Source organism: Acartia tonsa, chromosome 8, assembly GCF_053477335.1.
Source record: "Acartia tonsa isolate MP-2025a chromosome 8, ASM5347733v1, whole genome shotgun sequence".
Taxonomy (NCBI): domain Eukaryota; kingdom Metazoa; phylum Arthropoda; class Copepoda; order Calanoida; family Acartiidae; genus Acartia; species Acartia tonsa.
The window spans coordinates 28198457-28217823 of NC_137267.1; the positions used below are offsets into that span (position 1 = coordinate 28198457).

Sequence of the window (19367 nt, forward strand, 5' to 3'; positions counted from 1 at the left end):
AACACTATTTTAAGCAAATCCTGAAATTTAAAATCGAAGCTGTAATAATAAAAAACTTAGCTTATAATGAAAAGGAAATATCTTAGTAGTACCACATTGAAGAATTTTAGCAGTGTTTTCCTTGCTAAAGGTACCTTTTTGTTCATACTTTAGTGAAACATCGGGAATAGACCCTTTCGTGGCAACGCCCCTTAAGGGGCGATTCGTCGTATTTTTAAAATGGCTTTTTATAGGTTAGGTTAGGTTATATTGGGTTAGGCAATTGTCCCGCAGGGGCTAGAAATAGGAGAAAAGCTACTGTAAAAAATACGAATAATCGCCTCTTAAGGTGAGTTGCCACGAAAGGGACTTACCCGAAACATCTGTTAACTTGTTAAACGAACAGAGTACATTTCAAAAGAGGTTACAATTATTAATTTTTAGGTTATGCTTGACGACCATATTCTGAAAGCCCAGACCATGCATAGTTCAGCCTATATCAAACCATTTGAAGAGGAAATGAAAACTTGGGAGGATAAACTTATTTCCATGCAGGTAATGATTATTTTCAGCTGGGTACAGGATGGTTCTATGTCATAATGCAAACCAAATTTACAAACAGTGGATTAATTGCTAGTGGATGACAAAATTCCCATTAATTAAGCTTTGTTTTTTGGCTTTTATATGAACAATTTGTGACTGTTAACCAAAATTATTTTACTCTAGGACTATATTACACTATGTTTAGGATATCCTTGATGCCTGGCTTCGCTGCCAAGAATCTTGGCTTTACTTGGAGCCTATATTTAATAGGTAAGCAGGTTTGATAAGATGACCTATTTTAACAGACAAAACTTGTTCTATAAAGCTTTGTTTTCATGAATATAAAACTTTTTAATTAAGTTTTTAAATACGTTACTTTTGTTTTGTATTTTGATTACTTATTGTCTAATGTGTTATTAATAAAATCAATATAGAATTCGTAATTAATTGTTATCTCTACGCATTATTATCATACTTTACTATATATCTCTGTCACTGACTAGGAATGAATCTCGCCAAAATATCTTTTGGATTAGTTTCTGCTTAAATTGTTGAAATTAACGATGAATCATTCTTTTCAACCTGTCTCCTAATAGTTTTAATAAACTAAAGGATGGGGTATTTTTTCTTTATATTTACTTATCCATTGCCATGTCCCTGTGTCCATGTACTAAGTGCATATGTTGAAAACAAATAAAATAGCTACAAAAAATCTAATTGTAAATTAGTATTAGCCCCAGCAAAGCCCTGGAAAATAGTTTGATAATGAATGGGTTGTATGTCCCCCTTGGGACGCATTCACAGTTACAAAACCTATTCTTCTACAACATAGACACGGAAAGGAACAAAGGTTTACAATATACCGATTCACACGTGAACTTTCTAAAGAAATACATATTCTAAGCAACTTTTTGACTATGTCATATTATTTTCTACCAATTACACATGATTCTTGTTTATGAAAGGAACAATAATCCCTACTTTATAACTCATTTTGTCTCTATGACTTTCTTCGTTAAAAGGTAGACGTTATTTACTTTGCTTTTATCCGAGATGGATTGCTAGATTTATCTTGTTGATCTACCTGGCCTATAATTAACTCGGTTGTTCCCTAATTTTTGTCTGTAATACTATAGAGGACATAAAATTTATATTGAGAAAATTCATTTCTCTAATTTTTTTGTTCTAGCGAAAATCTTTATCTTTGTTAATTATATACATTGTAATTCCAATGAAACAAGTAGTTGATAGTATACTTGTCTCTGTTTCAAACAAAACCAGCTTAACTCTCTATTTAATCCCTTTCTATTAAATGAGGGATATTGGAATATGTAATGCTATGAAAAAATAAATTTCATGAATTTAATTTATTGCTATTTTAGTGAGGACATTATGAAGCAAATGCCTATTGAAGGAAGAAAATTTAATAAGGTAATTTATACAATAGAATAATATTTATTTTGTATGATATATATCTTCTTTGCTTGGAAGATTGAGTTTACGCCCATCTTAAAATGAATCAAGACAAACCAGCACTAACCCAGCATGAAAAAGGGCTTATTTTGAACAAATTTAACGCTAAATTGAAAATATTTTATTGTTGGCTTCTTGATAAGGTCGAATAGGAAAATTTTAAATGTGATTTATACTGACCAAAAGTTGACGCACGATCTTATCAACAAAAACAATTATTGGCTTTTTGTGTAATTCTAAGTAAGTTGGCTTTTATACAAAAAATGTTTAAATGACTCAGTGTATGTTATTTGAATGCTAAATTTTTGTAATCTTAACAAAGCATTTGATTAAAGTGACATTTAAAATAATAATAACATTATTAATATTAAGAAACTTAAATGTAAGCAAACGATTTATTAACTTCATAGACTCGCTCTTTACATTTATCTATTCTGAGAATAACTGGTTTCATGATTCCAAATAAAAATGCGATTTTAAAAAAATGCACATTAAGTATGACAGATACACTCGACTTCTTTGGTAATTAGGCGACATGTTACGGCTGCAGATGCAGCTGCTGTGTAAGAAAAGTATTTAATTTAATTAAATTGTATATTTTAGGTCGACAGAATATGGAGAAACATTATGGCTAAAACAGTTTCTGATACCAGAGTTCTTCAAGCTACCAGTCAACCTAACATGCTGGTATGTAATCCACATATTTTGAAATAATAGAACACAGTGTATTGTGCTAGAATAATCTATAAAAATCAAAATAAGAAAAAAATATTTGAATCCGGTGGATAGGAACTGGTTCTCATGAATACGAAAAAACTATGTCTAGCATCGTATTATATCCAGTTTTCTACGAATATAGAAATGTACATTGTAATGTACAATATACACAAAAAAAGAACATATAAAAATTGAATAATACATATCAGAAAAAGAGCATAAAACTATTGGAGGACACCTATAGAGATTACTAGGGTATACTGATTAGGGTGGCTCAAGAATAATAAATCATAAAAAAATACTTAATGGTTGAAAAGTTAAAACCGGGTAATAAAACCAAAACCGAGCCGGGTTTTAAAACTGTCGGGTATTTATGGCCATGCCAAACCGGTTCCTAATAGGGCGTAAAAAAACGATAAAAAAATCATATAAAAAATAATAATTTGAATAAAACGAATTCACAAATAGATGTACTTGTCTATAAACATTAGATTTCACAAAAAAAATCAGCAACTTAACTATAAAAACAAAAAAGTTATTAACGTTTTGCAAAAGCACCTGTTTTTTCGCGGCAGATCCATATTATCCATATCATTTAATACCTATATTTGCGACAACTTTTATTTAATGAAATCTTCCAATTTTTAACATGTACAAAATCCCTGGCCCTCTCGGACAGGTTCGAACCCAGGACAACCGGATAAGAAGACTCGCGTTCTATATACTGAGCTACACGAAACTTCAAAGATGGGTTGTAAAAAAAGAAAATGTATTAAAAAAAGTATTATTCACCAAACCTCGAAGTTTTTTTTCATATACTCTCACCAAACTCTCACCAAACTCTCACCAAACCTCCCTGTTTTTTGGGGTATATGTATTTTGAAGATTTAAAAATTTAGACAAGTTTTTGCACAAAAAAAGCAATATATGGCCTAAAGAATCAAATTAAAAAAAAAAATTTAAATCTACAAAATACAAATATTTTAGATACGGAGGTTTCGTGATAAAGAAATAAATGTTTCCCCCTCTCTCCCTTTTTATCCCACTTCATATGTTGTTCCTGGTCAAAAAGTACATGGACAAAATTTCCCCTGTAAAAGATTCAGCAATATTTCGTATAAATTAAGCAATATTACTTAAAACTATTTAAAAACAGATAAAACATTATATCTAATGTACATGCACATATAATAATCCTAAAAACGATATTCTTTTAACAATTTACATCAAAAAACAGTAAAGAAAAAAAGACAATAGAATAAATCAACCTCATTTTCTCACCAAACTCTCACCAAACCTCCCTGTTTTTTGGGGTATATGTATTTTGAAGATTTAAAAATTTAGACAAGTTTTTGCACAAAAAAAGCAATTTATGGCCTAAAGAATCAAATTGAAAAAAAATTTTAAATCTACAAAATACAAATATTTTAGATATGGAGGTTTCGTAATAAAGAAATAAATGTTCCCCCCTCTCTCCCTTTTTATCCCACTTCATATGTTCTTCCTTCCCTATTTCCTCCTTATGTCTCCCCTCCCCCCCACCTCCTTAATTTTTACAATGTGTTCTTGGTAGGGTGGTTATAGCACTTGCTTCTTAATGTGAAGATAGCGGGTTCAATTCCTGGTGAATATTCTGTAAATTTTGTTTTCACTTTCTCTCTCTCTTTTTCACTTTCTCTCTTTTTCTCTCTCTCTCTTTCTCTTTTTCTCTTTCTTTTTCTTTCTCTCTCTCTCTCTCTCTCTCTCTCTCTCTCTCTCTCTTAATTCTTATAATTAATTTTACATAAATTATACCGGCGTTCTTGGTATAATGGTTTTCGTATTAGCTTCTAAATATGAATATTGCGTGTTCAGATCTCGGTGAATGATGTGAAAATTTTTTTTTCACTTTCTCTCTTTTTCTCTCTCTCTCTCTCTCAGGTAAGGACAATAGAAGAAAAAGGTTGATATTCAGACAATGGACTGTTATATATTCACGAATTTTTAATTGGCCTCTAGACAGCGTTCGTGGCACAGAGGTAATGTGTTCGTCTATGGCTGAGAATGTTTAGGATCGATTCCTGAGCGAGTTCTTACTTTGAAAAAAAATAATTTTGAGAAAATTTTTCGTGGATTTCCAGTCAGATTAGAACCTGGATTTTAGAAATGGCAAGCTAGAGTGTAAAACACTAAGACATGCAGGATACATATTTCAGTGCAATTTTTTTAATAATACATAATAAAATTTGTATTTGATATTCCCTGACCCTAAATACATTCTCACTTTAATATTCCAGTATTGCTTCGAATCCGAATTAGAACCGGTTCTTAGCCATACTGAAAAATATATATATGCATCGTATTATATCCAGTTTTCTATGAATATAAAAATGTACAATCATTTGAGATTAAAGCCAGTGTTATATAATAATAGTTAATGATACGATGCTAAATAACTATTATATTACTCCCCCTCTCCAACCCCCTTGAAATATTTTTGATTCATAAATAAATTAATGGATTGATATGTAATAAGGAAAGATTAATTTGTTGTCAACGGAATTTTGGATAAAAAATGTGTAACCAAGCATGACTAGAACCTGGATTTTAAGGATGACAAATCAGCGTGTTAACCCATGCGCTATTTAGGAAAGGAACTTTCACTCAAATTTTAAGCTAATAATTAAAAAAATTTAATACAGAAGATTGGAAGTAAAATGCTTTTTAATGCACTAGCATCTAGAGGCTTTCTATTGGAATATCTTATAAGTAGCCAAAAACCATCCCATATCTTAAAACTAATAATTACATTAGCCTATAACCATCCTAAACCCTCTGTGAAACTTTCCTCAAATGGAGAACTCAATCGGTTCAGTAGTTATTGATTCATTAAGCTTCAGATTAAAAAAACATTACTTTATATAATAGGATATACAGAAAATATGTTTTTCTATGAATATGTTAATATTTATGTTTTATGATGGATTTTATAGATGTCGTTTCTCTAAGTCATACGCAGTCATATTCAATGTTGAAGGGTGACGCAAATTCAGATTTCAAATCAACCATAGAAGAAATTAAACAAAAAAGCTAAAACCCTTTTTTTTGTTAAAATTAATGTTTCAGGATGATGATTTTTATAAGAATCAATATCAATAATGTATCATAACAGAAGGAAACAATTATTTTCACCAATTTATCCAAACCTGGATGGTACATCCAGGCATTTCTAGTAGATCCATATCTGAGACTTCTCTCCGGGGGCAATAGATAAAGAACGGAGTAAAGGGGAGGCTCTCAAAAGGATGATGAAATTTGAAGACTGGAAACCGTTTTTTTTTTTCTCCATTTTTCGGAACCGGGTTTTAATACCTGGTTCGTCACTAATGGGTTAAGGAATTCAACAATTCATAGCTAACTTATTAAAGGATTTGTAATATGCTTTACACTATACTAGATTAACACGATATAATTTACATGAGAAAAGCTTTATCTTAAAAATACGACTATTTACAGCTGACTCTTTTTATGAACAAAATGAAAAAAATATGCCCTTTCCTCTTACCCATATGTGTATAGTGTATACACAGTACAACACTAGGTCCTGTTGAAAACGTAATGAACGTACTGTTGTATTGCTATTTGTTGTTATTTTATTTTTATATAATTTATTTCGAGGTAAACATGAAACAAACTATGAATTTATGTATTTTTAAATGTTTATAATAGATACGAATTACGAATTAAAGATTACTAATCATGTACATTTGAAGTCCGAGATATTATTTTTTTGTTTTAATAGAAACTCAAGAAAAAAATATGATTTTATTAACTTAAATTCATAAAGGGATTTTTATTATTTTACAATGATTGCAATAGATGAAGCATATTTATTATTAATGCACAGATAAAACATAGATGTGAAACAACAATATGAAGGCAGTACTTCATGTGATGGACTTGATTTGAGTAAAAGTTGAAAGAACAGAGATGGGGTTTTAAAAAATGCCGCGTTTTTTTTGACAATTTTTTAGACATTTATTGATTGAACAAAGATGATGGGATTTCAACACAGAATATATACAACATAAGAAATCAAAATTTTAAAATTATTATTTTAGCCATTTGTATAATGTCTAATACAACTTAAATCCATTTTCGCTGAATATTTATTAATGCATCTTTTTAGAGCTGTGTTAGACATTATACAAATGGCTAAAATAATAATTTAAAATTTTGAATTCTCAAGTTGTAAACTCTTTTAAAATCGTATGGGGCATTGGTCTTCAAGATGAAATAAGGTTTTTAACAGAATATACAACATAAGAATTCAAAATTTTAAAATTATTATTTTGGCCATTTGTATAATATCTAATACAGATCTAAAAAGATGCATTAATAAATATGCAGCAAAAATGGATTTAAGTTGTATTAGACATTATAAAAATGGCTAAAATAATAATTCTAAAATTTTGAATTCTTATGTTATATACTCTGTGTTGAAATCCCATCGTCTTCGTTCAATCAATCAATGTCGAAAAAATTGTCGAAAAAACGCGGCATTTTTTTGACAATTTTTTATACATTGATTGATTGAACGAAGACAATGGGATTTCAACACAGAGTATACAACATAAGAATTCAAAATTTTAAAATTACTATTTTAGCCATTTGTATAATGTCTAATACAACTTAAATCCATTACTCTGTTAAAAATCTTATTTCATCTTGAAGATCAATGCCCCGTATGATTTTAACAGAGTATACCACATGAGAATTCAAAATTTTAAATTATTATTTTAGCCATTTGTATAATGTCTAACACAGCTCTAAAAAGATGCATTAATAAATATGCAGCAAAAATGGATTTAAGTGTTGTATTAGACATTATACAAATGGCTAAATTAATAATTATTAAATTTTGAATTCTTAAGTTATATACTCTGTGTTGAAATCCCATCGTCTTCGTTCAATCAATCAATGTCAAAAAAATTGTCAAAAAAACGCGACATTTATTAAAAACCCATCTCAGCTCTAATTAACTCTAATAAAAAAAACTAGAAAACCTCAGTTTAATTCAACCAATGAGATTTCATGTATGCTCCGATGCGATTCATTTATGAAGAGATAGACAGAAAATAAATGAAAGTATAAACTGGTCTTTGGCGTCTATGTTACACGTGTCAGCAAAGATTCATAGTTTAGATAAATACAAAGTTACATTTTTATATTATTTGGAGACCTGAGTTACTTTTTGAACAAAGAAGTTGTATCAACTTTTTTTTTTATAGCTAGCCGGTCCTTTTAGTAAGTAGTAGATGTAAAATTTTTCATAGAATTCAGATATGCAATCGGTTTTTTTGTAGACCTCTTATTTTTTAAGTAATTTAAGTTAAAAAAAAAAAAATTAAGTCGATTTTAAGGTACTAAAATGCAACAAAAAAAAGAAAGAAAATGGCCATTATGAACAAAAATAGTAAGATCTTTAATTTGACACCTTACTTTTTCAATTCTGTCAGGTAATTATTGAAAAAATCGATTTTTTTAAACCCACGAGAATAAAAACTTTGAACTCAATTTTATCATTTCACAAGTAAAAAAATATGGGTTCATATATACCTTTAGAATCAGAAAAATATTACGAATCCATTGTAAGCAAAATTGAAAAAAAAGTTTACAATATAGTATATAAACTACAATAAAAGGAATTATATGAAAATATCATATTATATTGTACAGGCAACGTCTTAACTTTTGAATTGGGTATAAAAATGGGAACGGGGTATAGAGGGGGTAAAAAAAGGGAAGACGATAGTGTTGCCAGAACAAAAAATACAATTGGCCATTTTTATATTTTTTTATTTTTTTACTTTTTTTCAATTTTGCTTACAATGGATTCGTAATATTTTTCTGATTCTAAAGGTATATATGAACCCATGTTTTTTATGTCTGTTTGAGAAAATATTTAGGTCTAAAGTTTTTATTAAACCGAGGTTAAAAAAATAGATTTTTTCAATAATTACTCAACAGATTTTTAAAAGTAAGGTGTCAAATTAAAGATCTTACTATTTTTGTTCTTACTGGCCATTTTCTTCTTTTATTTTGTTGCGTTTTAGTACCTTAAAACCGACTTAATTATTTTTTTAAAAAACTTAAATTACTTAAAAAATAAGAGGTCTACAAAAAAACCGATTGCATATCTGAATTCTATGAAAAATTTTACATCTACTACTTACTAAAAGAACCGGCTAGCCATAAAAAAAAGTTGATACACCTTCTTTCTAAATTTGCATTTGGATGTATGTGTTGTACAAGAAGATCTCACAAATTACTGGGCAGATTAATCAAAATTATTAGAAAAGCTTTCTATTGGGTTATTTTTTTTTCTTATAAAGCTGACATCAAATTTGAGACTTTATATAGGTGTAAAATTATAAAAAAAAACTTCCAACTTGAAGCATATACAAATACATAAAAGGCAGACATTGTTACAGCATTATTTACAATTTATTCATATTTTACATACCATATACATATATTCTCTTGTTTAGATAAGTTTTTTTTCATCAGCAACTTTCATACATTCATAAAGCAGTCAGTATGTTGGTCTGTGACACATTGCATTTTGTCGAAAACATGATGAACTACATTTTAATACAAAATAATAGTTTTACACTTTGAAAGACTTTAGAATAATTTTGAAATGTTTCAATATTAACTGATTAATTACTTGATACAGTTTCACAGTATTCAATAGTTATGTTGTTTTGTTCTGATTAGACAAAATTGTTCTTGTTATTTTTCGGCTGAACCAGAAAAGTATTTTCAACAAATACAATCACAATTTTTCATGAAAAAATAGGAACATTAAAAGGGATTTATGGTTTTCTTACAAACTTTATGTAAATATTTTTCATTCATTATGCATATTTATCATATAAATTATGATTGTTTGTCTGTTTGTTGCTTTTCTTTCCAGATATATTAAAAATCCAAGGAATAATTGTTTACTTTGAAATATGTTTTTCCTGGGGATAGGGGGACTCGTACTCTGTACAAGGATAACCACATCCATATTTATAGAAAAGACAAATCTTTTTAATAGAAGCTTTTAACAAACATAAATAAGTTTTAGTTTTTTATGAGAATTATACACACAAATTTATGTTCTTTAGATAAATCTAACTATCTATCTATTTTTGTGCGTGTGTAAGTAAGAAACATAGTCTACTTGGATGAAAACATACATGAGAGTGAAACTGTAATATATTTATAAATTATATGTTTGTTAAAAAAAATATCTAAAAGTGATAGGATGTTTCAGCTGTATTCTATGAGTGTTTCTGTCTTTGCTAAAATATTTCGACCACTACTGGACGGATTGTGCTCTCCATAACAGGACAACTCATTGTACAATATACATACATCGCTGAATTATGCAAAAAAAAAGAATATTTACCCCTCCCCCTCCCCCACATGGAATTAAAACCTTTTTCATGGCAAGGAGGATGATACAAAAGAATGATTAACCCACCTAAAAAAAAAATTAGGTTGAGGTGAGATAGAAACTCTCAATTTTGAAATAATTTGGAAAATCACATTTCCCCATAGCGTTACGGACTGACAGATATAGTGAATTATTGAATTAAAAAAAAATTAGGTGGAGGTGAGATAGAAACTCTCAATTTTGAAATAATTTGGAAAATCACATTTCCCCATAGCGTTACGGACTGACAGATATAGTGAATTATTGAATTATAGCTAAAAAGTGATATCACCATCTCCCACCCTCTTCAAATGGCATTTTAAAAATCTGTAACTTTTTTATAAAGTGGTGTTTGCGTTTTGGGCGCTAGGAGGGGGTGGGGTGAATCGCCCCAAATGCCCCCTTCGGTTCGCACGCCACTGCTCACTCAGAATATAATATATGTAGATAACTGTTATTTAGTTGTAAATAAGTATAAACCATTTAACTTTTTGTTCAATATTTTCTCTCATCTATCTCACTCTACACAAACGTTCCATCTCACAGAAATGATTTTCTGATGCTAAATAATAATTCATGGAGCTCTTAATTGTAATTATGTAAAACATTATACAATAAACAAAAATATAGTTTATTTGAAATGAATCATTACTTGTCTATTTAATAACATGATTAAATTATTTTTCTAGTAAGCTTCTGCCCTCTTCCTCCCCTTAGGAATTAGGGACGTTTGATACTAGCGCAAAGCAACTATTTTAATCACTAAGTATAATTGACCCAGTGAACCTAACATTGTTTATATGCAATATGAATCTAATCAATCAACTGATTTTTGAAAGTTTTAAATACTTATGCTAAATTAGAATTGTCAGAATATAGAAAAGGGCGGTATCATCAATAATTTTAAAGCTTCGTTTTAAATTGTTGAATAATCCTTATTTATATTTGTTTCACTATATAATACTATTTTAGATAAATTTGGAAGAAGCCAACCAACTGCTTGATGAAATAATGAAGGGACTCAATGACTACCTGGAGAAAAAGAGACTTTATTTTCCAAGATTCTTTTTCCTCTCCAATGACGAGCTGCTAGAAATTCTCAGTGAAACGAAAGGTAATTTATTGCAAAGGATATATTTATTGTCTCTGTTCTTGTAAACAAAAAATTGTATTGTTTTGCCTTTTTGGATATAAATTAGAGATAAAAACAAGGATGACAATTTTCAAAGTAGAATAATCTTCAAGTTTTTAACTTATGTTATTTTCCATGAATATAGAAGTATCTATATTGGGATTTTTGTGTTTTTGGAATGGCTTCATTTCTTTTTCTTTAATTGTTTTTAATTTATTTTTATTTAAACTCTCTATTTTTATTTGTTCTCTAATTTTCTCTGTATTTTTACCTATTAAAATTAAACTTTCATTAATTCTATTTAAATCTTTATGATTATTATTATTTACACCCTATATTTAAACATTATATAGTACAACTCTCTATAGATTATGATACATGGTCAATCATATTTAATCGCAATTGCATTTTAATGGTATCCTCGTGTGTTTAACACAAAATCTAGAGTATCAAACCTAAACACAATCTGATCTGTAAAAAGTAAGAAAATGAATTAATTTGATTGTTGATTATTTAGATCCCCTGCGTGTTCAGCCCCATGTCAAGAAATGTTTTGAGGTAATTTATGTTCTTGCCAAAAATTTATGGACAAATTTCCATTGTTTCGATGTTGACAATTTACAATTCTTTTTATGCCGATACCTAAATTTGAATTAAGTCAGAAAAACGGAGGAAGGCATTAGAGTAACTAATTGGACATGGTTACGGTTTTTTAACAACTTGATTTGCTACTAACAATAAAATGAACGGATGAACTTAGTTTGCACTTAAAATGGAATAACAAAGTTCTTTAACAATCTGCATTAGCCAACACTAAAAAAAAAAAAAACCGCGCTAAAATATGCATTTTCGCTAGTTTTCTTTGGCATGGCACAGAAAAGGGGGGGGGGGCCGGGGGGTAATGCAACCATCTCGTAATCAGTGAGCAAATGGCACTTAGAATTCGAATTTCCATCTGAAATTTTGCATGAGTAATCCTTGGAAGATCTATTTTCCCTAAATCGAACAAAAAGTTGGAAAAGTATCGGCTAACGGCTGGCGGCTCAGCCGTTTTGCCATTTTTTGGATATTTATATTGCAAATTAAGTCACGAAACCTATCTCCACATAATACTCTTTTCCACTCCAAAACGATATCAAACGGTTCTAGACGGTAGCTGTTGGTACTAGAAGTTTTAAAAATGGTTATTGCTATCATTTAACATAAATTAAATCAAAAATATGTTTTAAAAAGTTGATTCCTACGTAATTGATGATAAATTTACCCTGAAAATAGGCAAAAAAACGGCCAAACTTTTTGTTCGATTTAGAGAAAATAGACCTACCAAGGATAACTCATGCAAAAGTACAGATCGAAATTCGAATTCTAAGTGCCATTTGCTCACTGATTACGAGATGGTTGCATTAAAAACCCTCCCCTTAAAAGCATGAAAAAAATTATCATTTAAACGACAATGGCTAAGATAAGTCTTTATTTTGTGGGCGTTTTATTAAAAGAAATTGCGTTTCTAAAAACGTGGTTCACTTTGATGATGTTGGAATGTATGGAATCCTATGTAAATTCAATGCTACAGACAATTCTAGATTTATACAAACAAGGATGAATACAAATAAAAGATGTTAATTATAGACTGACAAAATGTAAAGTTTCTTGGATATAGCTTAATGTCCTAAATACCAATAAAAACTAAAGCACAAGTGTAAATTTTAGTGAAATTTTTACACAATAACTAAGAAATACCTTTTATTACTACAAATAAGTTCTAAACTTTTTCATACAAAATGACGGCCTTTCTGATTACAAACGTCCGTAACAGAGTAGTAAATCTTGGGTCATTATAACTTTGTAACGTTCTAAGTAATCCTCTATCACTCTATTCCTCTATTCTTTACCTTAAAAATACAAAGAAGTTTTATTGTGCAGTATTACAGTGAGGAGATTTAAACAAACTTAGCAGTGTAGAAAAACAATTTTTTAAAGAATACTAATATATACTTGTAAAACCGGCATCTTAGTTTTTTTATTTGTTTTAAAAAAATGAAATGAAATCAATGTCAGTTTCTTTGAATGTAATAGGTTATTTTACTTCTTCAACAAGTAACTTGGTTTCAAACTCCTAACTGTAATACAGCCATAGTATATGGCATCACATACAAATGTTTTCTTGAATTTTAGAGAAATTACGGTTTGGTTAAGCTAATTGTAATGTTGTAATTTGTGATTCTGTTCAATTTTCTGTGAGTAAAAGATAATTAGCTGTCTAAATTTTAGAAATAAGACTCGACTAGGAATCGCAATTTTTAAAATGATGCCATCCTGGCGGTCAAAAGACGCTAGGCATTTCGTGACTTTAACAAAGCACTAAAAAATTAAACCATATAGCTATTTTAGACCTTATCCTTATTTTAGGCTATCCTGAGAAAAAAATCCTTCCTTATTAATTTTGTTTGTTGGTAATGATTACAAAAGTTTCCACTTTTAATTCTGCGCAAATTACAAGGTACAAATATTGCCAGATTGTAACTTTTATCAGAGAAATTCTTTGATAATATCACTATTGTTAATGGTATCACCTATTGGGGGCTAGTATGAAGCCACTAGTAATATTAATCATAGAGAGGAGATACTAAATGCTCAAACTATAATATAGAGAAAAGAGTTCTACAGCTCCCAATAATATGTGTTTTATGCTGCGACATTAATGGTCAAAATTCTTCTTTTTTAGGGAATAGATAGATTGGAATTTAAGAAAGACAAGCAAGGAAATCAAGATATTATATCAATGGTCTCCTCTCTAGATGAATCTGTTAATTTCTCTAATATTATTCATCCACAGGTAATGGTGCTTTCATAAATAAAATTATATTTAAGTAGCGAAGCTATTTTGTAAATATCGGTATCTGTAAGGCATACTGATCCACGCTTTTTAATAAGGACAAATCTTTTTACGTAATTCATTTTGTAGTCTGGGGAAAGTTGAGAAATCAACAATTTTTTTATTTGTCTGTTTAATTTCCATAATCTTGAAAAATTATATAATTCAATTCAGGATATATTGGAAAGTCTAATCTTGTGAACCTATTTAATATTATATAATGTCAAATTATTTAGGATGCAAAAGGAATGGTTGAGAAATGGTTACTTCAGGTAAAAAAATGTAAAATATTGTTATTTCATGTATAAGCAAATACAATAAGTACAAAGAGCTATAGTTTAAGTTTATAATTTTGAATTACTTTTATGTGAGTAGTTTCTATAAAACTATTAGTGAATATAGTTTTCTTTTACGGTTTAAAATCAGAGATAAAAATAAATTAAGATGCAAAAAAACAAATAAAAAGTCATTGAATTAATTCCGTTATCAGGCATTTTTTTTTCTATCTGCGAACAACATAAATGTTCTCTATTGTAGGTTGAAAAGCAGATGATAAAATCTTTGAAAGATATAATAGAGAAATGTGTTGATGCATATCTAACTTGTCAAGATGACGATGCTGCTCTTACTAAATGGATTCTAGATTGGCCTGGACAGGTACAGATTAAACACCAATTGATATGTCAATTATTTGAAGTATTAACCTTTAATTAACAAGTGATTACATAAAGGGAGGGGGGGGGGGTGAATGCAACCATCTCGTAATCAATGATTAAATGGCACTTAGAATTCGAATTTCGATCTGAAATTTTGCATAAATAATCCTTGGTAGGTCTATTTTCCCTAAATCGAACAAAAGTTGGAAAAGTAACGGCTAACGCTCAGCCGTTTTGCCATTTTTGGGCTATCTTAAGAGCAAATTAATCACGAAACCTATCTCCACATAATACTTTTTGTAGCTCAAAAACCTTATCAAACGGTTCTAGCCGGTAGCTGTTAGTACTAGAAATTTAAAAAATTGTTATTGCTATCATTTAACATGAATTAAACCAAAAATAAGTTTTAAAAGTTGATTCCTACGTAATTAATGATGAATTTGCCCTGAAAATAGGCAAAAAACGGATGAGCCGCCAGCCGTTCCTTTTCCAACTTTTTGTTCGATTTAGGGAAAATAGACCTACCAAGAATTACTCATGAAAAATTTCAGTTTGAAATTCGAATTCTAAATGCCATTTAATCATCGATTACGAGATGGTTGCATTAACCCCCCCGGGCCCCCCCCCCCCTTTTAGAAAGGTAAACATACAATTTTCATAAGAGCATTAGCCAACATTAAATCATTGCCAATCAAACAAAAAACACAATTGTTTTAAAAGTTAAATTTTAGGATAAATTTGTTATATAAATTAAATCATATGCTTGTTCAAATGTAGAGGATAAAGATGTAATATTGAAAACAATTAATGAAGAAATTTATGATTTTCAGGCAGTAATTTGTAGCAGATCAATAGTTTGGACAGCAGAAGTTTCTTTGGCTATTGAGTAAGTTTTATGATATAAATGTTTACAATCTTAATTTCTACCACTCTGAGATTCTAACCACGAGCTGCCTATCTAGCCTATAACAAACCTGACATAACCAAACCAAACCTAACTAATAGATATTCTGTGAATTATTTTGAAAATTGTGAAATTATTTGTTTACCATTCCTTATACGATTTGACACAAATACATTTGAACCTTTATCCATCCAAAATTAAAAAAAAAACAATAAATATGTTTAGTGGCGGTGAATTGAAGACATTATTGGAGAAATATTGTAAACAGCTTGGTCTAATGGTTGATACTTTGAGGCAGGGGTTGTCTCCTAGAGCAAGGTAGATAGATAGATATTGTACACATCTTGGCCTAATGATTAATACTTTATGGTAAGGGTTGTCTTCTAGAGCAAAGTAGATAGATAGATAGATATTGTACAAAGCATGGTCTAATGGTTGATACTTTTAGGCAGGGGGCGTCTCCTAGAGTTAGGTAGATATCTAGAATCTAGATAGAAAGATATACGGCAGCGAATGATAGATATATCTACAATATACAATATACATGCAATAAAATATAGCAGACATATATAAATAATAAGGAAGAAACAGAATTGCTTAGTGACTAAAGAATAAAATTGATTTTATTGTCTAGGAAAACCTTGGAAGCATTATTGACCATTGATGTCCACTCCCGTGATGTAGTTGCTGCGCTCCTAGCTGAGAATGTTTCCAGTCAAACTGTTTTTGCTTGGAACAGTCAAATGAGGTAATCATTATTACATTTTACCCTTGACCCTTTTTTTCCCTGGAACTTTGGGAATTACATCTGAAATTGGAATTCATATAAGCATTATGTTTTAAGTGCAACTGTTCCTGATTGCGAATTTCAAAGAATGATGGAATCTAAATTTGAGTGTGTTAACATTGAACTTTTAAATAGACTTCTAAATGGTATTTGGCACTTCATTACAAAATGCGCTACTTTAACCATTTATTTTCCTTTGTTTTTATGAATTTTTGTCATCCTTGATGTTTAATTTTTAGTAAAAATAATTCATCACTAATTCTATGTTTTAAAAATTTGTATGTTGTACATATTGATACAATTTTTTTTTAGATATAAAAATACATCTGATGTTTCTATGTTATTGCAATTTAGGCAAAAAATGCTCTTTTAATTATTTCTTAAATTATCTTGCAATTTAACATAAATTTTAGATTTATACATTGTATGATATTTACGATGTCAGGTTCAAAAATGAATTTGGATTATTGGCTTGAAATATTTTTGATGAATTATGGGTCAAACTCAAAAATATTTATATAAACAATTGAAGCTATTATTGTTTGAACATCATATATCGGATTAGATTATTATTTTTGCTGGTTTGTAGGACCAACTCCATAATGTATTGGTTTCAGGGTAACCTGTTATTGTAATCAAATAATTGTGTTCCGAGTATTGACATGATAATTCCTATAATTGTATCTGCTAGACATATCAAGACATATACATATGAACAACTATGTTTTTATAAACAAGGCAAATTTGTAATAGCTATTATTCTAAAGTCTTCAAATATAAAATCAGTAATTCCATATTGTTTATGAAAAAATAGCCATGCTTCATGAAAACTTTCAATATTTACATAAGACAAATTTGTATATTTCTTAATGGTTGTTTAAACTTTTATTTGTTATGTTACTTGACAATAGAAACATACATGTAAGGCATTACAAAAATACATATGGAAAAAAAGTTTATGCATAGATTAGCAAAAAGGGTTAACGGTATGCATGTAATATGTAAAAGAATATAAATTAGAATAGATTTTATTATTTTTATTTTTATTAAAGGGCTTGTTTAACCCTTAACGGTCGGGTGCGTTGAACGCCTACCTCCGGGTTTTTCTGTCTTATTTTCTGTGTGTGAAAGATAGAATGCTATAACTTAGTGACTTTTCAAGTAAGGGTATGATACATAATTGAGAGTTGAAATTTTTTGAATATCTACATCCTGGCGGGCACAGGATGCCAGCAAACATGGTAGGCTCATCCAGGTAAAGAGCAAAAATATTTTTTTGACTTAAACAAAGCATTTTAACTTATCAAAATACTAAAATATCCTTTAGTAGTAAATCCTTATATGAATTATAAGTATTCAAGTCAATTTCAGGTCCCAGGTATAATCCTGATTCTCCAGGTCTCCAGAAATCTTTAAAACCATCCTGTGATCGCAACTTTTGACTTAAAATCTTAAACTTAAGGTTTTCTTACATGTCTACATTACATATTAAAATTTCATAAAAAAGATCCGCCGCCGTTTTCTCGCCGACTGCCAACAGCGGCGGCTGGCAGCTACAAAGACAGCTGCAGCAGCCGAAATTTATGTTCTAAGATTTCTTATATAAAATTTACATAAAGATAAACATTTACTGAAAAAATTATATTTCTAGCTTCAAAAATAAGAAAATTACAGATATTTGAAACTTTTAAGTAAAAAAGGGCCTAAAAACAAAAAAAGGCGAAGGAAGCGAAATTTGACTATGACTCACTTATAGTCGAACATTCATTATCAAACAGGGGACCTGCAAAATACTTTTAGATGTAGAATTTTATGATTGGGTTTGATCCCGTATTACGCCCAAGAAATGTTAGAAATTACCAATACTTGTATATTTGCGCCTAAATATAATGTTTTGGGGTGCATGCAATTCCTCACATGTATCATTAGCATATCATCAAAACAATATATATTATTACATCAGCTCCAACTGCCTCTTTATCATTACATCTCGTAAAATATATATATTGTATCCCAGCGAGGGAGTGGACATTGAACTGTTTATACACTAGTCCCCAAAGTCTTATTTGATGGCTTAACAACCTTGTGGTCTTATATTTATTAGATTTTAATTAGTTGGTTCTTTTAGTTGAGAGTCCAAACGTTCCAACAACTAATTGTAATCTATTAAAGGGGCAATTTTGCGCATCATGATTGGGAATGTACACCAATTTATCGGCCATTGCTTCTCCCTTTAGATCTCTAATTGTATCCCTATTCTATGTTTAGTGCAAATGAAATACTAAAAGGATGTGATAATATGCGGAAGTAGAGGCACATCAATGTTTTCCACTCTGTGTGCAGTCAAATAGAAATGGAAGATAAATCAAACTGGAAAAGCTTTCTTTTCATATCTTTGCAGATGATAAAAAGTTTTTATGATTTGTTATTCATACAATTAGGAGACAACAAGTTGAACCATGATTTATTATTTTTATTCTTTTGGTTTTATTTTCTTATTGATACAAAATTGTTAATATTTGCTTTGTCCTTTTTTACATTATTCTACCCATATAATATGTACAGATTTTCCGACTTGGAACATGTTTTTATCTAATAAACAGTGTAGAAAAAAAGCTCCACTTCTGTGGTGTTTTAAGGCTTGTTTTTTGTTGGACAAATAATCTGACAAACATGGAGCTTCTTTTTTTAAAAACCGAGTAAAAGAAACTAATCAAAAATGTCGGTTAGCAATGACTAACATACTTTTAATACTTAAAGACCATTAAGAGATTTTCAAAACACAAATTCAGAATCATTTCTCACATATCCGTCATTTTCATATACTCTAAATACC

At 29.6% G+C, this 19367-nt stretch overlaps 1 protein-coding gene across 1 annotated transcript in view; it reads left to right on the plus strand.

Annotated features, from left to right (window-relative positions):
- The window catches only part of LOC145326551 (dynein axonemal heavy chain 3-like), a 126906-nt gene that overhangs the window by 20767 nt on the left and 86772 nt on the right, over positions 1 to 19367 (plus strand). The window contains exons 26-37 of the mRNA XM_080169922.1: positions 424 to 534; positions 728 to 792; positions 1905 to 1953; positions 2599 to 2682; positions 11150 to 11291; positions 11827 to 11867; positions 14035 to 14145; positions 14421 to 14456; positions 14722 to 14841; positions 15671 to 15726; positions 15970 to 16062; positions 16379 to 16492. Of these exons, the coding sequence (XP_080026048.1) occupies positions 424 to 534; positions 728 to 792; positions 1905 to 1953; positions 2599 to 2682; positions 11150 to 11291; positions 11827 to 11867; positions 14035 to 14145; positions 14421 to 14456; positions 14722 to 14841; positions 15671 to 15726; positions 15970 to 16062; positions 16379 to 16492 (1022 nt within the window). The remainder of the gene's footprint in view (positions 1 to 423; positions 535 to 727; positions 793 to 1904; positions 1954 to 2598; positions 2683 to 11149; positions 11292 to 11826; positions 11868 to 14034; positions 14146 to 14420; positions 14457 to 14721; positions 14842 to 15670; positions 15727 to 15969; positions 16063 to 16378; positions 16493 to 19367) is intronic.